Source organism: Grus americana, chromosome 10 (assembly GCF_028858705.1).
Source record: "Grus americana isolate bGruAme1 chromosome 10, bGruAme1.mat, whole genome shotgun sequence".
Lineage (NCBI taxonomy): Eukaryota > Metazoa > Chordata > Aves > Gruiformes > Gruidae > Grus > Grus americana.
Window position 1 is genome coordinate 2226676 of NC_072861.1, and position 25272 is coordinate 2251947.

Here is a 25272-nt window from a genome sequence, read left to right on the forward strand (position 1 = left end):
ACCTTCTTACGCTGCTACTGTCGTGATTAATTCTGCTGCTTTCCACATGAGATCATTCAGCGTCTTGCTTCTGTTATCATTCTGGTCTATATGATCATTAGGTAAGGTTAATGGGGTTAAAAACGAAGGTAATCCAAAATGTCTTCAAAATGTCCGGTTCGTGTTTCCTGTATCAATGTAGAAGATACTATTTTAATTGATGGGATCCTAAAGAGCCTTTTAGTATTTAAAAAACCCCACAAACCCAACACAATTCCGGTGAGACTTGTTTTCAAAAAAAATCTTTGCTAGAAAACTGAACGAACGTACTCTAACCCGAGCTAATCTGAACATTTACAGCACAAATAATTGCCTCTTCGTCTCATGTTGGCCTTGCAGTTGTATGAAAAGATTATTGATAAATTCTATGCAATAAAAGTTGTAAGGTTTTTTGTTCAGAACTAGAGGAAATGCTCTTGACGCCTGTTCTGCATTGCCTTCTGGCCTGCTGTTAAGTTAGAAACCTGCACAAGAGCATCCTCTGGCTGCAGTGTGCATAAGTTGTTCCACGACTCCAAAAGATTTGTCAGTTGTAGCTGTGTGAAAACCTATTTACTAACTCAGTTAAGCGCCAAGAGCTGTGTAAGGCTACACGGAGTTTAATCCTTTAGTTGGGAGGAGGGGTAGCTTTGGTTGCTGAAGGCTTTGGAATGAGAGGTGGAATATTTAAATTTGGGTTTAACTATATTGCTTTTCTTGACCTCATTTGAATCCCTCAGTTTTATCAGTGGTTTTTAATGTCTTCCCCCCGCTCTTTCTTCTAATTGGAAGCTTTCAGGCTGCGGTAAGTGTGGGGATGGTTAGCATAGTATCCTCGGCCTCAAGATAACAGTGGGAGGCAGCTAATTCTCCTCTTAATTGAGCAGTGGTATGCTGAACTCGTACGGCGTGTGCGAATGTTGTACCACGATGCACCTAATTTCTTTAAAGGAGAACATTGTGAAGCGTAGCTTGCATGTTTTAACTGCTACTTATTCATTAAATAACTTCATTACCTCAAAAGGACAAATTCTGGTGAATAACGTAGGCCAGGGTGAAGAAAGCCCAGTAAAAACATGCTGTGTTACATCGTATATGTGAATGAAATCAAGTTTTGGCATGTTTAATCCTACAACTGCACTGCGTTCCCGAACAGCTGAGAGAGAATGCTGAGCAATCTGCCTGCACCGAGTCTTGCATAAAGGTTTAACAGGCTGATAAATTTTGATAAACTTCTTGACTTTTATAAAAATTAGTTTGCCAGATCTAAAATCTTGGAGCGTCAGAAACCAAAACTCTTTTATTGCCACAAGATGACGACTGTTGATAACGCGAGGTGACAGAGGGGCTCAGCCAACCGTCGCATGAAAAAAATCAAACCAAAAATACGCACTCGGTACCAGAGCGTGGACTGTTCAGACAGTGACTGAATGCTTTCTGTTAGAGACCTACTTTCTTGGTTTCTCGCTTCAATTTATGTTTTTGACACAGTGCTATAAACGTGTCGTGGCAGGGGAAAATTGATGATGGCATGGATTGGCAAGTTTGTAGTGCCTTTGACAATGTGCTTTTAAAGAACCTTTTCCATACGTGGTAATAGATGAGAAGGCTTTACTCTTCAGGCTTCGTGGGGTGCGAGAATCGAAGTTTCTGTGGCAACTGTGAGGCTCCAATAGAAGTTGATTTTTCATGCTTTAATCTATTTTCTCTTGTGATTTTAAAAAAGTCAGAAGTTAGGGTAAAATACGACATTATGAAAAATACTTAAATCAGCATAACTTGTCCGCAACTTGAAGTTGTATGCTACTGCACCTTCAGGCTAAGTTTAGTGTCCTACTAGACTTCTAGTAGTAAATCACTGATTCGTAGAAATTGCAAGCAGCAAGAAATTTGTTAGTTTTCTTTAATGATCAGTAAATTTGGAACACTTTTATCTCTTTTTCCCACTAAGTGTGTGCTTCCACATTTTGGTTCCTTCTACCAAATGAAGGTTGAGATTGTAGTTTCCAGTGTTTCTTTCTTTGCATTCTCTCACTGTGCAAACTTAATCGTGTTATCATGCTCTAGACTGAATTTGTGAAATAATTCTCTTTACTTTTAAAAAGTGGTTTTGCTTGCTTTCTTTGAAAGCAGAATAAGACTGCACAAACGTCAGGGAAGTGGAGGGAGATGTTGTGGTGGTCATACAGTCCGTGTAATTTATAAGTTTTTGTCATTATTATGATGGATTTGAACTAGGGAAAGTCAAAGGAACTGCTTAATTTATGTAAAGCCACAACACTTTTTAATCAGTGCTTTACTACAGTATGGTTTTTTTAATTGGCTTTTGAAATGCAAATCTCTCTTTGATACTTGAGTGCCAGTTAGATCTTAAGAAGGGTTAAGGGTTGGAATAGCTCTTACAGAACACAGATTGGAAAAAAAAAAGTACAAAATTTTGAGGAACTGTCTGTAATTCATCTTGGAAGAATAAATTTGTATGTATTTAGTAAAAAGTATAATGATAGTAGTTTAAGAATATTCCTGAGATGATCTTTTTTCCAGTCACTATTTACTACTACTTAGTTAAAGCTTTCATAAAGCTTTTATTGAGAGAACAGAGGTATGACAATCTAAAAGGTCCAAAGCGTGACGGTGGCCTTGAGTTTCAGCATAAGGATTTATCAGTTCTATATATCCATTTAAAGACTATTGACTAAATTATTTATTTCACCTCTTGTTTTCTTTTTTCCCCAAGTGAATCCATCTGTTTTTTTTCCTCTTCTTCCACTTATCTTTTGCGTTTGACAATACTTGGCTTGGATATGTAATTTGCTTGGGTGTGATGAGGTACTTGGAGGGAAGGTAGCTGTATGGCTGCCTCGATACTAACTTTAGGTATGTCTGGGTTTCATTAATTCAAAAAGCACTTAGTGGTAACTTATGGCCTTCTTTTTCTCCCACCTGAATTACATAATTTTCGTACATTATTATTTCTCATTTAACTATTCATAGAAACTTTATGTTCAAACCTTCATTTTGTAATTACGTTCGGAGAAAGTACAGCTAAATCACTTCTGTTAAGAAATATTCCTGCCATGTAGTATCAAAATCTAAAAGGGCTCAATAATCAGGAAAGGCAGGTTTGTATTTAGTAAAAAATTTAATATTTCTTTCGGAAGCATCTGAAAACATTGCAGGTGCAGCACCATTGGGAATGAGCATTGTTTCTTCCAGAAAAGCAATTCTGAAAACTGTCAGGGTGAAGTTTCAAGTATTGTTTTGTGTCGAAAACACAAACAGTAAAGCCTTAATAGGCTTCCTGGTTTTCCCTTTACAACTAGTAATACTTGAGCGCCTTGGGGGGGGGTTCAGACCTGTCACAGACCTACTGGGAAGAAAGGTTTGGAGTTTAATTCCAGGTATGCTCTAGCACTCTGTTCTCCTTGGCACGGTGTTCTCTGTATTCTCTGCTTGTCTGACCTGAATAAATCCTCCTCCTGCTGCTGGCTCGTTCAGCTCATCACATAGCTCAGGCGCTGGCTTCGGATCCTACTGCTGTTGCATAGTGGTAGAATTGTTGCAGTTTCATTAATAAAATTCACTGTTTTGGGTCTTCTCTGGTTTTCTTTTCAAAAGCTAGGAAACTTCATTTAAAACCTTTGCAGTATTTTTTTTTTTTGGTGTGAAATGAGGCATCTGAAGGCTAAATGTCAGAATGTGGTGACGATGCAATTACCTGTCCCTTTGTATACAGCATGGTTGCATCCACATGACGTGCAGTACTCAATCGCTTCGTTCCTTCTGCTGACCTGTCTCCATCCACAGACAGAATCAAACTTGGGGGCCAGGAGACGGGCTGGAGTTGGGTGGTGAGAGAAATGCTCCGTGATATTGCTCCCTCAGGTCTCACAGAGCTTGGAAGATACGTAACCCCTTTGTCAGGGAGTTGCAGAAAGTGAAGATGATTCCTTAGGAAGCAGGAGACTTAAGACCAGAGAAGGAGAGCTGTGATCGGTATTCTCTAACCTGCTGCAGAACATTGCACAGAACCTCTCGATGAGCATGGCAAGCCCTTGAGTTGTTCGACCAACGCGATTTACTTGCTGTGGATACGTCAGATGTAGAGAAATAACTTCACTGGAGAAATTGTTCCGATTTTTAGCTGACTGGATTGCCGCCTTAAGATTTACTTGCCTTTTGAATATATCTAGCTTTGGGCTTGCAAATTGAAGACTAGAAGAGCTGTCTGTATAACTGCCACTGAAATTATAGGAGGCCTGGGTGAGCGACTACTGTGATATTTAGTGTAATGTGGCTTGGAGGTAGTGAGTTACAAGCCAGGAGATGCTGATGTCTAATCCTGCTTCTATTGTAGGCTCATTATGTGGTCTCAAGAAGATTTCCGTGCTTTGCTGTTTTCTCAATGGGCCAATAAAGAATTTCTCTTCAATAAATTTAGAGTATTACTTTCTGTAATGTACCAAGATGCTGTAAATGAGTATGCTGAGAGAAGACCATGTAGAAGTGAGTAATTTGGTATCCATTACGGTTTTTTGGATGATATGCAGTAGGCAAAGTTGTGGCCAAGAAATGATTATCCAGGACAGGATTATTCCCTGAGCAGAGCTTGTTGGGAGAGAGGCGGACCTGGATGGATGTAGTCTTGCAATTAAAGCTAGATCTCTGCAAGGCACGTTGTCAAAGAGGTACGTTGTGATTGTGAGAACTTAATTGCTGGTATGTTATAGTATTTAGCTATTAATATCAAAATCACTTATTAATACATAAACAATGGCAAATAGTTAAGAATTTTGCTCAGACATTAATTTGGGTTGAAATTTTGGGTCTGCTTTTAGTTGTAACCACTAAGAACTGCATAAAAGCAGCCAGGTTGTACGGTTCTGGAATCACATGTCTCTTGCAAAGTTTGCCCAACTTTGAAGATTACATCTGAACAATGTCTTATTTCTTACCGGGCTCTGTGTGTGTGTCTGTGCCATCCCAAAAGGATAAGAGAAGTTCAGTGGCTGAGCAGAACAAACTATGTGCATGCGCCAGCTCCTCGGAGGTGCAGTTAGGTTAGAAATAACACTACTTTGTTACTCGGTATTGCCTATTGCCTGTAAGAGCGAAGGGGGGTAAAAAAACCTTCATCTGATCTTCACGAGTAAAGAACTTTCAGTACCTTGGAACTGGAAAACTTAAGAGCATAGGTACTTCAGTGGAGAGTACTTAAGAGCGCTTAACCAGTAAGTGACGTGGATGATAAATTTTCCTTGCAAAAATACATTTTCCATGAAAAATGTATCTGCATTTTTCATAAATTGGCTTAGTTCAGAATGCATTTCTTGTCGTTGACAAGGAAATGGGAATGGTGGTTTTAACAAAACTGCAGTTTTGTTACTTTCTGTCAGCTGTTATTAAAAACATGAGAGTTTAGACATTTAAGACAATAAATATTCTACCTTGTATGCCATTCTAAATTCTTAAAATCCATATTTGTCCAGTCAAAGTAGGGGGAAAAAAAAAATCTATGTGAGCCCTTGGACTGATCTATGTTAGTACTTGGACTGAAAGCAAAGGTCCATAGTCAGAACTGTTACAAATATTGTCAGTGTAGCTTGTAGACTTTGATGCACAGTTACTGTTCAAAAGGAAAAGTGATGACAATTTGGGAGATGGGAACCAAAGTGATTGAAGTAATTTCCTCCTTCCTTTCCAACAGAAGCCAAACAAATGCCAAAACAAAACGATATTCATATCTTAACTCTTGTCTTGAATGACCTGTATACCTCTCGCATGATGTTAGAGAGTTCGGGTACAATTTTTCTTCCAGAATTTAATTGAATTGAACTCTTTTTAGGGGATACGGCAGGAGAGGACTCGCAATTGCTTATGGGTGAAATAATTCTTTTAAAATGAATCAGTAGAAATCTAATCAAACTAAATCTGTGTCGTTTTGTATGTGAAGCGGAAGCGTTGGAGAGATCAGCAGGGTATGGACTTAGTAACTTCTGTGGACTTAGGAGGAGGAGAAGTGTTGCTTCTGATCTGGAATCTGTTCCCTCCAGGGCAGCGACGGGTCTGTCCCCCTTGTTTAGTGGTGTGCATGCTGCGGATTGCTTCCTGTAATTCCTTGAGCCTGATTTTGAGTCCTTGTCTGTCCAGTTCATTTGTCCTGCTTTTTAGTGCTGTGTTGTCTCCAGCAGCTTGTTGGAAAGCAGTCTGCCAAGGTATGATTTAATCTCAGACAGCTGCTTGCCGCACCCGAAGCAGATAGCCGTACAGTTTGTCTGCAGCTGAATTGATTATTCTGATCCTGGGTGAAAGCCCGCCACAAGAGAATTTTACACCTGCTTGTCTTTAAACTCTTCATTGATATCTAATAATCAAGGTATAGCCTAGGTGGAGAGATTCTAACTTGCTAGTAGAATGATACTAAAACCACTGTTTCTATTTAAAAATGCATGTTTTCTTAAGCATTTGTGTTTAAAGTTTATTACACCTAATATCAAATAAAATCAAACAGGCTTTTTTGACTGATACCATCCCTGTCCCTAATTGCGTGGGTCAGCGATCTAATTCAAGCTTATTTGTGCTCATTGGAGGGTAACGAATCCTGTCCTGTGGGTATAGGAAAGGGGGACAAGCAGATCTGTAACACTCATGCCTGAACTTTCGGCTTTAGTAACAATTTACTATTACTGTTCAGAAAAAAAAAAAACCCCTGCTAGTAGGTGTTGGCTAGAAATGGAGTTAATATTTAGTGTAATGAGAGGGCCCTTACTGAGCCTGGTCAGAAAGGGATTATGGATGGGAAAATGCAGGAAAAAAAATCCAAAGTGGTGAAACCTCAGATGTCCATTACCAGCTATCCCATTTACCTGCAGCGGCAATCTCCCTTCTTGCTGTGAGATCTTGTTTAAGATGGTTGTAGCAGCTAATCTCTGCTGTGTTTAACAATCGGGAAGAAGTGTTTAAATCCTGTAGTCATTCATTAAGTTAAGATTTTCTTAATTAGGCATTCTCTTAGGTGCGACATTCCATGTCATTATAAACCAAAAAAGATTAGGTTTACCAGTTTGCAACTGAAATTGTTGAGCCTTGTAATTAGCAAAGTAAGTATCCTTTGTGTGTTTGGTTAGTGGACAAAATTGTCTTGATGTTAATGTACTTCAGAAAATAATATAAACTTCCTGTAAATCATAAAAAAATGAAAACTCTTTGCAATATACATTCAAATCTTGACATTTGGGTTTTGAAAATATGGAAGGCAATATAGTTAATCTCTAGAGAAGCATGAATTCTGTGAAAGGGGAGCTTCAGCGCCAAATTTCTAAAATCACTTGGGTTTATAGTAGATGATCTGTTGCTGGGTGGTTCTAGATGGTGATACAAGTAGAAAGCGAGAGTGTATTGATGATGTAGCAACACTGCCAAAGAAGAAAGTTGGATGAACTCTGTTTAGATTAGCTTTGTCATTTGTTAATATTTTCACTCAAATATGTATTTTTCCTTATGTTCTGCGTGTCAGCACCAGCAATCCCTTTTGTAATTTTGTTTGACAAGTTTGCGCATAGATTGCTCGCTAAATCCCAAACTGTCAGGCGAGTGGTGGTTACATACACCGCCTGTACCCTTAACTTCCTGCGTTTTCTAGTGTGGGATTCAATAAGACATTTCAGCTTTACTTAGGGTGACGGTGAAGGGTCTCCACGTTGGCATCGTTTAGATTTTTGATCATCCGAATATTGCATTTGAAAACTAGAAGAGCTTGTACTATCACACCTACCCAAATGAAAGGTGACACAAAGGCAGTAAGGGTAAGAAGTATCATAAATTCTTTCTTTTTTTCATAACAAAAAATTCAAGAGGAAGTTCAATGACACTGAAAAGGAAACAAAATGGAGAAAAATTATTTTTAATAAGGAAAAATTAATTTCTAAAACTTGCTACGACCAATTTCAGTGAGGTTAGGTCTTGGTAACATTCTTAAAAGCATAGGGCATGCCTCCTAATTCACATAACTACCCTAGGAATAAAAATGTTAAAAATTATTTTAAAACTTAGCAACTCCTGCTTATTTGCATATGTAAAGGCCTGTTTTGGAGGTGAGCGTGGGGAAATGTCTCTAGATAATGTATAGGTTTCGGTAAAGGTGCTGCTCTCCCCTCTTTAACAGCTTCTGAAGTCGAGTTCCTGGATTCGATGCCCTGTCAGTCTGCTCTTTGTGACTGCTCCGAAATTGGACTCATTAAAAAGAAAACCAAGAAAGGCTTCATTATGGAGACACCTTTAGAAAACTCTGTGATGTGATGAGCTTAATTACTGGCAACTATCCATGCTTCGAGGGTCAGAGGTGCGACGATCCACACCTTAGCTGTTTTTCTGCAGATCCCTTTGAGCGAAGGACAGTTTTGTCGAATAATTGCTAGTTACTCCTTTTAGTGTTTCTCATCCTCTCTGCCGTGTGTCCTTACTGTCTCTAGCCACCATCTTTTTCAGCTAAATGTTTGTGTCTCAGAGTCCTTTCTCCTGCTGCATTTATGTCTCTTGTTAATGTCAGTCTTCAAGTACTTCATTTTTGAGGGGTTTCTTTGCTATTTATGGATTCTGATTATTTCTCTGTGAGATTGTTTAGGTTATTTCCTATCTCTAAATGTCGGTCGTCAGGTACCAGCTGTCTTTGTCGCTGTCTGTAGAGTTGCCTGCAAAAGTTTTTCTGATCTTTCCTTTCTTCCAGTTTCTTGATAAATTTATCATGACAGTCCTCTTCTGTGCATTAATCTTCTTTTGAATAGCTTGTTCACATGAGCTTTCGTAATTGATAGCCTTGCCTGGATCTGAAATTATTTAACCTGTCAAGCTCTTTTCTTTCACCAGAATACTCGGATCTTATTCTTCTTTTGTTATGGCTATTGATTTTGTTTTAGAAAGAGTAATTGTGAGCCTGTACTTTTTTTTTTTTAGGCAGTCTATTGATCAAGACCTGAGGTTTCTTAAATGATGAGGCAATCTGCATACCTTATCTTAAGGTCTTCTCTTAAAATCCCACAGTGTTTTCTTCATTGTCCTCGCTATTGGAGTGATCTTCAACAGCACCAAATAAATTTTCCCCTAGCTTGCACCCCCTCGGTTCCTTTTTCTGTGGTATTAGAAATGCCTACTTAGCATGTTTCTCAGTGTGCGTGTAGATCAAACTCATGGTGGCTACTGCAGCTTTCCTTGCTGCCTTGAACTGCTGCTGTTGATGCTGGAGTCTTTCTGTTCTTTGGCCCTTTAATTGCAAGTCCCGTCTCTGATTGTAATGGTACTATTATTTCACCTACTCCGTTAGCAGAATTATTATTTTGTGCTATTTCTTGCTGCACTTTCTTAGCCTGACCTTCCACTGTGCCGTGGATGAAACCCCCCCACCTCACTCCCCATTATGTTTATTGTAGTTTATGGCTGTCATCAGTGACCTCTGTATTTTTGAAGGTCTTCCTTGAATCACCTTTCTTGTTCCCATTTCATTCCTGGAATAATTTATTGCTCTCTTCTTGATATCACCTGCTGAGAATTTGGATTTGTTTGTTTAGCCTTGGTCTGTTCTCTAGTCTTGTTGTCCTTCTTTTTCAACACTTTCAATACCTTACCAAAGATCAGTTCTTCATTTCTGATCTCTGTTGTTTTCTCCAAAGGGTTTCTGAGCTACTTTCATCAAGGAAGGCTGGATTAACTTCTTGCTCAGTATTTCTTCCTTCTACATTTAGATTTTTATTTATTTTTTTTTAAATGTAGCTGAACCCTATTATGCTAGAGTGCTTTCCATAACTGCTTCACTCCTAGCTTGAGCAGCTATACAGTTTTCTTCATGAGAAATTCTGCCAGGGCACATTCTGCAGTTGAAGAGCAAATTTCCGTTGGTGGTGGTGACCTGCTGTTAAAATACGCTTCCGTAGCTCAGAAAGGACGAAGACATTTGAGCAATTGTAAATTAGTTTTCAATATGAAATTCCTCACACTGGTAGCCTACTTTTTTTTTCTTCCAAGTCAAAAGTATTCGATTGTCCAGTTTCTTTATTTTCCCTATCTTTCATTTTGGATTTACCAGGCGTCAGACGTTCATCCCTTTGCAGAGCCGATCTTACTTGTTCATAAACAAAGATGTTTGGTAGAGGAGTTTACCGCTTCTCCTGGAGCCGCAGCTGGTCAGGCTGTAAGCCTGGATCATCGCTGCAGACTCGGGATGTCACAAAGCACAGCTAGCATCCGCTCGGCTGTTCCAGGGTTTTTTGGTTAGGAACCCATAGCCCAACTGATACAACATCAGGATGTACCTCAGGTCTGCTCGGTATTTCTTGGTCTGTTTTAGCACTTTGTTATTCATGGGACTTCTGGCAAAGGTAGTGTTTGGCAAAGTGGCACTGTAAAGTTATTCCTACGTGTTTGACTTGTCTCTTACTCAATGTTGTGCTGTCAGTATAGAGATTTCATCAGGATTATCTTATTGAATTTTGTCTCATTTCTTTTCATCAAGCGTTTGCGAGAAGCTCACATGGGATTATTGGGTCATGTTTTGAGTTGTAGGCTAAGCAAAGTTTCTTAAGTAATCAGGATTTCTCTCTCTCTTTTTTTCTTGATGGACCAAGTTCAACAGGTACTCTGAGCTTTCTGTGTCCTGGTTCAAAATCAGAATTGATCTGTAATACTCTTACCAGATTTGATGTCATCAATTTGTGAGGTTTTTTTCTGACATCTACATGGCTGTGTTCTTACACCGTTGTATTTCAGTTTGGGCTTCCAGGCTTTGCAATGTCTACCACCGGTATGTAGAGGACAACTATATAAATGCTTTTGTTTAAAATAGAAACATTTTTGCCAGGTAAAACTTTAGAATATTCTGATGTGTCTTAGTAGTCCAAACACCCTCTTATGTTTTTTGTATGTGTGGTTTCTTTGTTTTGTGTTTAATTTGTGGTTCTGTGGCAAAGCTGAGATCCTAAGGCTGAGAGGGGATGGTGGCAACCTCAAATTCATGCAATCTGACCCTGTGCTCCAGGGCATGATCAGTTTTGCTCTTGCTTTCCCTGCTAGAAATTTGTTTTGACAGATGTAATTCTGTTCCTCTTTGCACAATATTCTGCGCAATATTTTGCTGTATCTCTCCATAGTTCTCTCTATAGCTTCCCCATAGCATAGCGTCAGAGGCTAATCAAGCTTGGAAGGGGCCTTGGGAGATCTCTAGTTCAATCGCCTGGTCAAACCAGCTCTGAGTCATACCAGGTTACTCTGTGTGCGGTAAATATGTGCGTATAGGTAGATAGATCAATGTGTGCATTACCAATGTGTACAATGACATTCTCTTCCTCTGTTTCTTAATTCTGATCAAGGGATACCTTTTTAAATCAGTGTAGGCCGTGCTAATTATGCTACCAAGTCTATGTTTAACAAAGAATTCTGATTATGTACTGAAATTTCTCATTCCCGTTGTGTGTTCCACATACTTCTTGCTTTAGTTCAGCCAACAAGGCTGTTTGGTAGGTTTTCCTCTCTTCATGTTATAATCCTTCTAAGAATATTCTCTCTCTCCTGACTAGTTGTCTCCTGCCCGGATTTTAGGCCAGGTTGCATTCTCTCCTAATTTGCCTAAGCAAGGGGGAAAAAAATTGTGATAGTTTGTGTTTCTCCTTTGTAGAAATGACTAGAAGCATCTGGCCTTATCTCAATTCAGGTAATGCTGGACTTCTCTTCTCCTTGAATGTTTTGTAATTATGAAGTCTAATGTATTCACTAGTGAGATTCATGAAATATGTCTTACTAACAAAATTGTATTTTAAAACATGTTTCACACCTCTGCCACTCAGACAAATGATGCTGAATAATGTTCAGGCAAAGGAGAAGAAAAGGAGCTGCGATAATTTAATGAAGTGTCCACAGATGGCTGGACTTATTAATTTTTTAACAGGGTTCGGGTGAGAAGCTGATGTGCTAACAAAATATGCAGCATCTTTAAGATCCGCTGCTTCACTGAAGGATAACAGATGTTGTAGCTATTTTAACGACAGGGTATCGTGTTTCTATACTCCTTTACCTACTTGCATTGCTAAAATCTTCATGCTCCCCAAGAGGCTGTTTTAATAAAGTAGTAATAGAGTTGTGGATTTGTCAGAAGTTCAAATTCAATTAGGCAAACAAGAATGGGGGGGAAAATTTAAGTGTCTTAAAATTATCAGCAGTTTGTGTAATCATTCGCAGTGTCTTTGTGTTTGAACAGAGCAGTTTAATGCAGAAGGATTGTAAAGTGAAAGCTGTGGGGTGGCAGCGTTCGTCGGTGATGCTGCTGAGGTTCGTTTAGACTTGGGTGAGTGGTGAGAAACTTGTGTAAGAGTAATGTTGGGCAACAGGGTGTTCATAGCTGGTGTACAGGAGGCAACAGGGTGGGAAAAACTGTCAGCTGCTCCAGGGTTTTACTTTTTTCCTACTGCAATAGAAATAATCAGGGGAAAAAACATTTGTTGAGCACATTGAGATGCCACAAAAAAGCCTGAAACCAGCTTTGGGAAACAGTTACCTGCATAAACATGTAATATGTGTGTGTATTTGGGTAAGCATTAGATAACTAAAGTATTGTGTTAAATTCCTGTCTGGAGTAGTGCTAGAGGAGACTTGGGCACATGACAAAAATGCTCGCAAAGACTTGATCTGACAAGCTTGTGAGCATGGACTAAGGGGACACAACCCTGCCATGGGCAGGGGAAAAAGCGAATTCCTGCGCAGCCGCCTGTCGTCCTTGAAATGAGGAAGTTAGTCTCCTTTCTTATGTTTGGTTTGCCGTCTTGATTTGGCAAGAGTGAAACCAAAACGTTAGTAGGATTCTAAAGAGGATTAAATGTGTGTGTGGTAATAGCATTCATGTTAATGAAAATAAGCATTTACAGTGACTGCTGACAGTCAGTATTTAGAGCAGAAAGCAAGCATCTACTCTGCAGTTAGTTAGAACATTGTCATATGAGCAAGTTATGTAGTCTTTGTTGATTATGGAAGGTTTGTGTGGTGGGTTGGTTTTTTTTTTTTCCTTTGAGCCTTCCTGAATGTGATTGGCACCGACCATGGTTGCAGAGAGACTGCCGAACTGGATTAGCATCTGGCTCGGTGCAATGAATTCCTCCTCTTCTGGAAAGTCCGGGAGGTGAAATACTGGCTCCATTGAAGGCAGCGGGCTACAGCCAGAATTTTTACCATCTGTGTTTTCCAGGAGCATGGGAATTATTGCTCTTCTAGGCACATCTTTGCTTTTTCAGAAAAGTGAGACAATGGGCCACAAATCTCAGTAATGCTGAGACTGGGAATGCCGGCTGAATGGAACGCATTTGCATTAAGGAGATTGTTCATTCACATTCCTACCATTGCTCTGGCCCTTTGAGGGGAGAGACAAAAGGGAAGGAGAAAATAGGGACAGAGCTGACTTCCTCCCCCCCCCCCGATTTGCATTGTCCTAGGAGAAAATTTGAAGTTTGTGGTGCATCTAATTCCTATTGTATGCGTGTGAGAACGTGTTCTCCTTCCAGTGTTTAGAGAACATTCCAAGTGGAAAATCATCCTTCCTAAATTGAGTTTATTAACCTGTGTTCCTGCTAGGTCAGTAGCATTTTCCTTCAGTGTCCTAAAATCGATACATAATGTATTTGTGCTGCCATGGAATGATTAATGTACGTACAAACATGAAAAAATTATCTTTAATATCAGAACCCCAAAGTATCATTTATCATTACGTTCATTTAGCAAAAGATGGGGTAATATCTTCAACTGATTGTCTAGCAACATGTGAGTGAAGAGTGGGTGCTGCTTGCTCATTAAAAATGTAACTAATTTTCGTTAGATCGTCTTGCTTAGTCTTGGTGAATGAAGTGATTGGGAAATACAAACCATTGAGGAAAAAAGTATCAATTTTTTTTTTTTAAATTTAACTTTGAAAAATAGTTTCAAGTGTGTTTTTAGTTTCAATAGATCGAATTTGCTTACATGGTAATGCATTTAAAAATTATTATAGAAAGTTAAGGAAATGCAGGCTTACAAGTCAATCAATTGACAATTTGAAGAGGAGAAGAGAAGCTCGGTAATGGAAAGATCCTAGGCTGGTAGCCGAAAGGGTATTTTCTAGTAGTATTGTGCTGCGGGAGGTGTGCCAGCGCTCTCAGACCTGGGTCTGTATTTATAAACAGGTCTTGGAATTAATAGTAATCAAGGCTTATATTTAGACTGCCTTTTGTAATACATCCTGATTGTTTTGTGGTTGTCCGTTGGCTAAAGTAAAAGGGTCCTCCTCCACAATGGAGGCTTTTAAGCAGTGCGAATTGCAAATAATCGTAGAATAAGAGAAAATTACTCTTTAGGACAAAATTATAGCCTAGGTTAAAATATATGTTTTAAAAACACACAGAACTATGATCAAATGAAGGTTTTACCGGCATTTAGAATGACTTGGAAAATGAACTGTAATTTCATTGCTAGTGAGTAACGAAACAATCTTAACCAAAGCTTATTTAACCTTAATGGAGCACCTGCACACACCAGAATATACAATGCCTATCTTGTCCAAAAAGTGAATAGCTCTAGTAAGGGATTTAAATTAAAGCATAGGTGAGCTTTATGTTAGAAATTATGAGGCTTTACTCCTCCAGTAACATTCTCAGTTATGCTGTAAGTGGCTGATACAATCCTTGTACAAGCGGTAGTTGTACAGGGTAGAGAGACTACAAGAGCTGCGGTGAAAACAGAAGTCCTAGTGCTCATGAAAAGGAGAGGTCCAGGACTCCTGTCCCGGCCGGTGAAAGAATTGCCTTAATATGCAGGTCTGTTAATGAAGATTTCTAATGAATTCTGAATTCAGGAGTGGGAACATTCTTCTTGAAGAATAACTGATGTAGAGTGTGTGTCCAAAAAGGCAAGGCATGATTATAGACCAATTAGTCTGATCCCAACACTGTGCCCTTTTTAAAGGGATTTTGAAGGCGAGGGTAATTAAGCCAGAGGAAAATGGAAAGAAGGCTAAACTGTAACGTGACTTTTGTCCGCTGTTTGCATCTGAGTTTCTCGATGAAGCAATTGATGTCTCGGAGCACTATAATACGATGGGCATACTGCAACACAGCCTCTTGATATGCTGCCCCCTTAGAAATTGTTGAAGGTCAAAATGATAGAAATTTCCATGAGAACATTGAGATTGATAAGAATCTGAGGTAATTACGAAAACTTAATGGATTATATTGAGAGGGAAATCTTCAGAATGGAAAGATGCCTCTGAGACTAGACTTTAGAAAGAGAATGTTTAACATCTTCATCAGTCATTTTGCTATAGGAACAAGGTATATACCTACAAAATTAGCGAGTGTGGCAAATCTGGGAGACCTTGTTACTCTTGCTCCGGCCTCAGTGGTCTTAGAGGAAGAATGAAATGATGCTATAGAGAATGGTGAAACTTATTAGCACAGTGTGCAGAGTCATGCGGGTACAGAGATGGTGGTGGTGGTGTAGTAAGTTGGGACAGAGGGACTGGTGATTTTATGAGAGAAAAGATGATTAGTTGGTGGATTATAGGATTGACTGTAACCTGGCAGTGTGCAGAGAGCTAATGAGATTGTTAAAGCTTGTGGGAAGATCTTTTCACTAGATAGAGAGAAGCAATTTTGTTATGTTTATGTGGATGTCTGTGATCTTAAATTACAAGAGGCACTTCAATTTGTCTGTTGTCTCTTTGTTCTGCTAGTGGTGCATGGTGGGAGAGTAAGAGGCATTGGCTATCAGTCGAAGCAAAATATGTTCTGGCTGAGTTTAAGGAGGAAGTTCTTCACCGTGGAGAGAGTCATGTGGTAGAACAGGTTGCCCAAGAGGTTGTACAGTCTCCATCCACGGGGGTTTTCAAGATCTGACTGAACGAGTCGCTCAGTCACCTGCTCTGGCCTTGTAGCTGACTCTGCTCAGACTGGGCTCCTCCCTACCCAAATGATTCCGAGTCTTTAAAGATGGATAGATGATTAGGGGAATGAGGAAAAGGAACTAAAGATTGTAGCTTCGTTAACTAAGCAGAAGGAAAGTTGAAAGAAGCTATATGGGTTTTTTATTCATATGAATACCTTAGAGAGAGTGAGTAATGGATAAATATCAAAGATGCAAAGTAATTAATACCAAAACAGGGTCAAGATCAAAGGACCAGAAGTTGCTTGTAAATACGTTGGGAGGGGAAACAAGAAACTTTCTTCTCAGAGGAATGAAGTTGTGAAAGGAGCCTCCAGGTAGAATCCAAGCGGGTGGAACGTATGTAACGGTGGGTGATGGACCCGTACAAGGTTATAGAAGGAATTACTTGACAGAGCAGAAGTGAGCTGGAAATGTTAGAAATGTGATGTGCTAGCATTCAGTCCAGCTGTTCGGCAGGATTGGGAAGGCCTCTGGTTTTGCGCCCCCTCCCCAATTACATTCAAGTTTTAGATTCAGTTTGTTTTCTCTCTGCAGCACCAGAGGATAGCCACAACTAGAGAGCAGGTTCGCATTGCGTTAACATTCTTGATCTCTCACGTGAGAGAGACGTGATAGTCTGTGGGTTTTGGCCTTTTGCTATAGGTCTTATGTTTAATACAGGACGTGGAGATGGCGTTTTGTGGGTTCGCTCAAATAAACCTCTTATGTGGTTGGCTTTGCAGAGCACCAGAGTTGGTGCTGTTGGCCTGGTTCAGGCTTATTTTTCTATGGGAGGAATTTATAGAAAAGTTTTATGAGAAGTACGTATTAAAATTTGTACCGAAGTGGGTGCTAATAAGGGAGAATTCTACAGCCCAAGTGAAGTTGTTTTTCATTCGAGTAGGGAAAGTCTGAACATGTGAAATCAGATGTTGCTTCTTGCTGCTTCTCCAAAGATTTATACAAAAATTGGATAGCAAAGATCAGACAGTTTGAAAATCAAACAAAAAACCTGTGGGATTTTCTTGAAGGTAAATAGGGATTCAAGCTGTAAATTATAAAGTACCATTTAACTGAAGCAATGCATGCTTTAGATTCTTTCTTAGTGCGATATGGTGAGTATGGACAAAAAAACCGAGAGGAGATGGAGTTTTGGCACCGGTGTATAACCAATAAGCGAAACGTGGTAATATACTTTTCCAGGAAATTGAGGCATAAGAGGTAGATAACTCGTCCATCCCTTTTCCTCCCCTTCACATTGAAGAGCCATGCAGTATTTTTCATGCATAGGTATTTTGTATACTTGAACATCAAGTTGAAGTCCCTGCTCTGAGTGATTGTTTATTTTCCCTTTTTAAAGGAAGAAAGGATTGCAAAGCTCTGAAGTAGATACTTTAAAAAAATAAATATAAAAAAGACTGGACAGATGGTCAGGAATGCACTGAGAATTTAACAGTTAGATACCTGTTAAGTGACACTTGTAAAAATATTGAGTTCACCTGTTTGGAAATGAGTATTTGAAACAATGTAAAAGAATCATCTTCGCAAGAGTTAAATGAGAATTTTTCTAATTAGGTTAGACTTTGGAAAATGGAAGATAATGGGTAAGGGATTCCACCCTTAGGCTTGCTAGAAGAAGTGGAAAAGGTGAGAGCTGACCTAAACAGTCACGGCCTCTTTGATGGTTAATCATGACTATGAGGTATCGCCTGTGAAGAGAGCTTGTGTTTGTGTTTTCTGATCTGGGGTCTTGGCTGTGTGTGGTAGCGTTGAATTGGAGGTTACCAGAACCTACCGCTTCCCAGCAGGCTCCATTCCCGTGCTTGAAAAATTGCACTAGGATGGTTTAATTTGTGTAACCCGGAGTCCCGCTTTCCATCTTTTATGTTGAAGGCATGCATTGTACTGACTTTAAAGAAAAAAATCATAATATGTACTTGAAGCTGTGTGCTATTGAGAGGGAAAGGTAAGGTGTCAAGAGTACTGACAGGCTGTTTCTATGACAATATTAGTTTTAAGTGCAAGCATGAAAAAGAATGAAAATTTTCCTTTCAGACAGTTACTGCAGCGAGCTGTGCCATGCCCTGTGTGGGTATGGACCGTGCAAGCTGCAAAAGGGAAAGCTGATAATATAGCTAACCGCCATGGAAAATGGAGAGCGAGGAGGTTTTTCCTTTTCCTGTCCCGTGCTTTGTCCTCTTTCCTCCCCATTACTCTGTTCTGTTGCCTTTAGTGAACCGTTTGCTTACACCAGTAATGGCAGACAGGATATTTCTCTTGGAAGATCTGGCAGGGGAAGTTGTGGTGCAAAACACTTGGGGGTTGACCTTGGCTGGCTGCCGGCTGCCCACCCAGCTGCTCGCTCTCTCCGTTCCTCAGCAGGACGGAGGGGGAGAAAAGAGGAAAAAAGCTTTGTGGGTCTAGGCAGGGCGATCACTCACCGGTTATTGTAATGGGCAAAACAACCTTGACTTGGGGAAAGTTAATTTCTTGCCAAGTAAAATAAAGCCAAGTGGTAAGAAAAAGACAAAAACTCTAACATCTCTCGCTGCCCTCTTCCCATTTCCCAGGCTGGACTCCCCTCCTTCAGCCCCAATTGCTCCATCCTGGTCTCCCCAGGGTGGCCCCTGGAGCTACTCTTTCTCCTCTCCTCCTGCTTTGACCGGGCTGTTTCTCACACTTTCCTCTCTGCTGTGCAGCGTATTCTTGGGTGCGCTTTCACAGTGGTGCCACCAGCTTTGGCTGGCTCAGCTGTGGCCTCCGTGGGGCCACCGTGGAACCAGCTGGCCCCAACGGCATCTGGCACGGGGTGCCCCCAACCTCTTCTCACAGAGGCCACCCTGGCAGCTCCCCCCCATGCCGACACTGGGACACAGCCACCCAAAACAAACGTGAAGGTGTTCAGTAGACTTTGGGTATTGCTGGAGAATGTTTTTACTCAGAAGGTGACATGTTCTTTGTGCCACGGGTCGGCTTGGCAGCGGTACCTTTGTGTTATGCTGTGGAGAAACTCAGTTCTCAGGTACACATGAGAGAGAGAAATATTTGCATATGAATAAATGCAATTTTTACCTCATGGTGCTCTATGTAAAGCTTTTTGTAGCTGAAATCTTCAAAGGGATGTCCTATTTCCATTGAATTTCAGTGAGATTTGGTCCTTTAACATCCTCAGGCTCCTTTCCATGGTCTAGTAAAATTCCTGTGAAGCTAAACCTTTCCTTGGACATGGTTGGTGACAAAATACTTTTTGACTTTTTTGGCTTAAATTCTCAACTGCTAAACTTCTATTTTTAAGTCTTCAAAGTTGATGAGGAAAAAACCCCCACCCATAAGTAGTTCTCTAGGCAGTAAATTAAGATGCTGTGTAGACTGTAAATGTGAATGTGGAAGGCATCAAGAACTCCTCTCCTTGTTACTCTCTCCTGAGTGAGTACTAGAGGGCATCTGTGTTCCACTGCAGGTGTATCAGTAGCTCTTACAGAATATGGTTCGAACCACATTTATTCAGATGTACCAGGCAGAGACACTGTCTTGACTTTTGTCTCTTCGGTGCTCTTTACTCCTTCAAGACAGCAGCAACACCAGAGCAGTGAGCAGGTTATTGGTGCGTCTCCTCCTATTTCTGAGGACTTCAAAGACTTCTATTTTGTTGTCAACATTTGCTCCTTTCTAAAATGACTGATTTAAAAACAAAAGTGGTTTTATTATTGTTTTAATTTGCCTTTACACCAGCTATGTTTAGCATTGTGCTATCAAATGGTAAGATTATTAAAGAGTTGGAGAGCAGCTTAATATTTTAAAAACTACATTCATGAGTCTTGACTTGGACTTCAAAGCTTTGGTGTCATCTTCAGAATTCCTCTAATTTGCTACTTTTTTAAACTTTTCTATTTCCTAATTGCAGGCCTTCCCAGGTTCACCAGTCAACCAGAATCATCATCTGTCTATAAAGGAAACAGTGCAATCCTTAACTGTGAAGTCAATGTTGACCTTGCACCGTTTGTGAGGTGGGAGCAGGATCGTCAGCCGGTCTTTCTGGATGATCGTGTCTTTAAATTACCAAGTGGTGCTCTAATTATTAGCAACGCTACTGATACGGATGGAGGAATCTATCGCTGCATCATTGAAAGTGGTGGGACCCCCAAATACAGTGACGAAGCAGAGCTCAAAATTCTTCCAGGTATTAATCTGTTTTTCTCTTAAAAAAAAAAAAAAAAAAAAAAAAATTAAAACATCAGGCAAGCGATTGGGGGGGGACGGACCTAACAAGAATGCTTACAAAGGGGAACACGTGAGAATCTGCTCTGTTGCATTTTTGTCTATTGTAAGTGGAACTGAGTGTAATGCGTGCTGTGGAAGCTGGCGGTTGGGGGGTTTTTTGGGGGTTGTTTTTTCTTCGTAGTTTAAAATGAGGGCAGACACTTAAGCTAAAGGATTTTGGCCCTTGGGAAGACTAACCTGTATCTTGCAGTTGGGAAACAGAAAAGCAAAATCAATTATCAGTGTCTGAGCTCTTGGCAATGGCTGGAGATAGGCCAGAGACACATTTTTTTTGCTGTATTTAATGGTTTAGCTTTTAAGGGCTTTTTGGGAAAGATTCTTTTTTTAAAAAGTCACTAGTAATACACTTCGATTGTGACATCTTACAAAGAGGGTATTGACTGTTTCTTTGAGTATAAATGTTTGGGGATTTCTAGTCTCCAGACCCCAGAAAGGGGGAATGACTTTTTATTTTGAAAGGTTTAGCTATTCCTGTTGTGCTGAAATGTTTAGAGTTTTTTTAATAAGCACAAAAGTCCAGTCCTGATATAAACAGTTTATACACTTTGCGTTCCATTTCAAATGATGCTGTTGCACAGAGCTGTGTGTCACCAGATGTTCTAACGCAGTTTGGAAAATTGACCAAGGGTAAGACGGGAATGTGGATCGCACTTTCCCAAACTAGGGAAATACGGGCTGCGTTTTGTATGGGTTTTCTTAATCACTTCCAGAACTTCATGCTGTCTCTTCTGAATTAGTCTTCACGTTGGAATTGTGATACAATTTTTACTGCTTGGAGAACTGTGGGAGAGGGTTGCTAAATTTCCATCTTCGGAGGTTTTCAGGGCCAGGCTGGGCAATATGATGGTTGGCCTGACCTAGTGTTGGCAACGAATGGCCTTCAAGCAGGTGGGTAGCGCTAGGCATCTTCAGAGGTCCCTTTCAATCAATGCTTCTGTTTCTCACCACTGTGTCACTTTTCAGTTTAAAATGCGAAGATTGTACTTTTGAATACCCCAATGTTAGGATTAAACCTTCCCTCTTTTAAAATGGAGGTGTTTGCTAGGGTTTGGAAATTAAGCATGCTTAAAGGAAGAATTGGCTTCATTAAGTTCTTGAGACATTCTGAAGAGAAGAGCTCATCTCTTCTTCAGCGAAGGATGCAGTTTTTGCAGAGGAGCACTTTTGGAAAAGATGCTTAATTATTTTAGTTTGTTTTGCCTTCATGTTTCTGTAGCCCCTCAAACGAACACTGAAGACTTTTCTCATTTTTGGCAATTGAAGATTTCCTGATAAACTTCCATATTGTGTTGACCTTTTGGATTCTTTTGGCTCCAGATATAGTTTACTAGCTTTTGTCATGTTTTGCTGAAGGTGATTAAAGGTAACTCTATTAGGGAATACAAATAATGCTGTTTCCTTGCTTGGTCATGAGTCTGACAGTGTTGATAGTGAAGTTTTGTGAAATCTCTCCCAGCAGGCTTTTTTTTTTTTTTTTTTTTTTTTTAAATGGGATTAAACTGTTTCACAGAAAGCTCTCTTAATCTTGAGAGGCCCCATAATTGATTGTTTGGTCTGAGATGCATTTGAAAGAAGGATTTGAATTAATCTGTTCTTCATTTGTTTAATTCCATTTTTAAATCGTTATCTGATGTGTGCCTGACAGCGATCCCACTGCTCTGCTTCTAAGTCTTTGCAATGCACCCAGCGCGCACTTGCACCACACAGATCTGCATCCACGGACGGTGTTCTCCTTGTTCTGATAGCGAGCTTCCTTCGAGTGGTTGGTCTGCCTCTCATCTGCCACTGAGCAAGCAGGAGGATGCGCTTCTGAGCTCTGCTACTTAATAGCAGGTGCTTTCAAATGTAGGAATGCAAGGGGAGGAAAATATCACGTAATTTTTGCATCCGATTTCCACTAGCCTGAGAACTAAAGTCCTTTTTGTGAGCTTGGAGCATTAATGAGTTCTGTTGCCAGCAAGTAGTACCGACTCCTCTCCCTGGTGTAAAGACTGCTTGCTGGCAATCTGTTAGATCCATTTTTTGCAACTTGACTTGCTCCGTATGCCACTCCAGGTCACTCTCACTGCGTTACCCGCCTGTTCACACATGGTCTTATTTCTGGAGCAAGCAGACTAGTTCCCTCGAACAGGGAACGTGGGCAGAGCTGCTGCGATAGTTTGCGTGTGGGCCTGAGACAGATGGTATGAACCAGGATTGCTCTAAGTTTTGGCTCCCTCTGCCTGGGACAATTCTGAAACGTGATTTCCATCGGGCCTGGCGTTCTCAGATACCTTGGCAACCTCATCACGTTATACCTTGGAGCACGTGCATGCCCTTAGCACAGCGCTGTAACCGCTCGGTTATTATTTTTAGCACTTTGAGCTGAAGAACACCAAACCCACCAACTTCCAGAAGCTCCTGTGAGTAGCACGTAGGTCCCAGGCGAGACGGGGGCCAAATGCTGCGCGTGAGAGGCACAGAATGGGCTTCGGTGAGCAAAGTTAGTGTAGGTACACGATAGTCTGCCCCTGTTTAAGGGACCAAAAATAGCTTGTCTGATTCTGGAGCTTGCTTGTCATCCAACTTGGAAACGCACATCGGAGTATTGAGAATACAGCGATTAATGCAGCACAGACAGTGGGGGTTTGAGCAGTTGATGGGAAGAGTTACGATAACTAACACAGCAGAAATGCTGTAGCTGGAGTGTAGGAACTCCTTTTCTGTAATTACGGTGCCAGGCACGCGCTGAAGTTGCCGCAGAGACAAAGGGTCCAAACTGCATCTTCTGTCCAGGTGTTCCTGAGGCTCCATCATGAACTGGTTACAGCTCTAGTTAAAATTGGGGTTTAGAACCTTTTTCCTAAGGTTACGTTTTGAAGAGTCGGATATTTTTAGTAAAGTAGAAAAATAGCCTTTTGTTCTGAATATTTATTTGTAGTGGTTTAGTTCAGAGTAGATTGTTGGACAGTCTTTACTGGTGGGTACGTTTTCAATTCTCACAGTCAAAAATCGCCTTTTCCTGTAGTAAGAGACTGAGTAAATAGGCACTTTGCTTGTGCTGCTGCTTAAGTGGGGGGGGGGTGGACAAAAAAGAAACAAACCCTTTTCCAACTACTTCAGAGGAGTCACCATTTCCATAACGATGGAAAACCATGACGGTTTTTTGTTTTAGTATAAAGCTTGTGTTACTTCAGTGTGCAAATTATCTAGTTATTTTATTTCACTTAGGGTTGACGCTCTGCTGCAGTAATTTCATTTTCCAGTGTGTAAAAGCACTTTCTTAGGCAGCGACCTGATGAAGTCAGGTAATTGCCCGAGGTTGGCTGGACAAAGTCAAAGCTGTACCTTTTTTTTTTTTTTTTTTCACTAAATTTCTACTAGCTGGTGCAAGTTGCAATTTCAGGGCTGCAGTTTTTAGCTGAAATTATTTCCCAGGGAGTTTGAGGAGTCAGAATCCCAACGGCGGCGAGTCGGTTTGCATGTCTGGAGGTAAAGAGCTGCTCACGTAGGGGGCTGGGAGAGTCTCTTACAGAAAGCCATTTACGTAGATAAGATGATGACTGCATCCGGTGAAGATGCAGGAAGGAAATTTGGACATTTCATTTGTGGTTTTTTTAATGATCATCTTCTGATTCTGCATCTGGTAACAACTGTGTCATTTACAAAATATATTTGCAGATCCCGAGGTGCCACAGAACTTGATGTTTGTGAGGCAGCCCTCTTCGCTTACTAAAGTTACTGGGCAAAGCGCGGTTTTTCCATGCGTTGCTGTGGGATTTCCAACTCCGTATATCCGGTGGACAAGAAATGAAGAAGAGCTTATCACAGAAGGGTGAGTAATAGCTCACGTATATATTTTTATATCACGGCAGGAATCCAGCCAGAGTTATGATTTTTAGATGAGCGCACAACTTGCTTTCTACTTAATTTGAAACCAGGAGAACAGAAGCTAGTTTTCAAATGCCGGAGGGCTTCTAGACTGAGTGGTAGAAGTGAGGTAGTTCATGAGGCTCATGGAACAATCTCGTGGTATTTTCTTTTTGCAGACACCTGAAACCAAGAAATCTTATTTGAAGCAGGAAGGTTATTAGGAATATATTACTTTTAGATTGCCACTGAAGTAAAAAAAGCAATTAAGGGAATCGGGACACTGCAGAAAAGCTAAGACTTTGTTGTGTTGGCATGTTACATGTGCAAAGCCCTGCACTCGCATTACTCTTTCTGCAATGAAGATGTCAGTATGCTTCTAAATGTTCCACAAGAATTTAAGAATAGGTGTTTAAAGCAGAATTTTGTAATTTCTCATTAAAACAGCATATTAAAATGTTAGGTATGATTAAAAAGAATTGTGGGCTTTCAGGAATGCATTAAGTGAAAACTTCTCTATTATACCTTGTCATTGCTGGTGTATTCATTCAAAATACCATGGTAGAAAATAGGTATAGGAAAGCAGAACAAATCGTATCAAGACAAGCTATCTTTTTGCCTAATGAACGTACTTAGTAGAACAAGGAAATTACAAACAGATACTCGAGTGTTCTCAATGTCCGTCAAAGTCGGTGGTGAGATTAATGTAGAAACAAGTTAATTGTGAAACAACGAGGGGTAAAGTTATATTGTGATGTGGCTGACACCAGAAAGCGGCTGAAGGAGTACGCAAGTCTTTCTGCAGTACCAATAATAATAATATTTTTTTTGTCAACTCTTAAGTTAAAAAATCCAGGGGCTTGTAATTTGAACTGTCTTTATCTGGAAAATGCAAGCTTCTGTGGGTAATGACTAGCAGTGCTAATACCTCTGAGAAATTGTGTTGATGTCAATCTGATGGCACATGATGTAGATTCACTTTTTGTAAATATAGGAAATCATTCACGTACGAAGAATGGTACAGACTCATTAGAGTTACACAATCAAATGCGATGAAGTGTCAGAATAAATGTGCCTGGTGAGATCTTAATTAATTTTGCTTGTATCTCAAATGATGTCATGTCATATCTTTAGAAATTTTTGCTGCCCCCCGCTCCATCCGTCTCTTGGTTATGTCACGTTCAGTGCACGAGGAGGTTA

The 25272-nt window shown here is 40.3% G+C and overlaps 1 protein-coding gene across 10 annotated transcripts in view; it reads left to right on the top strand.

Annotated features, from left to right (window-relative positions):
* The window catches only part of NEO1 (neogenin 1), a 203405-nt gene that overhangs the window by 64936 nt on the left and 113197 nt on the right, over nucleotides 1-25272 (top strand). For all 10 annotated transcript variants that reach the window (XM_054836189.1, XM_054836196.1, XM_054836199.1 and 7 more), the window contains exons 3-4: nucleotides 19847-20122; nucleotides 23884-24037. In XM_054836189.1, the coding sequence (XP_054692164.1) occupies nucleotides 19847-20122; nucleotides 23884-24037 (430 nt within the window). The remainder of the gene's footprint in view (nucleotides 1-19846; nucleotides 20123-23883; nucleotides 24038-25272) is intronic.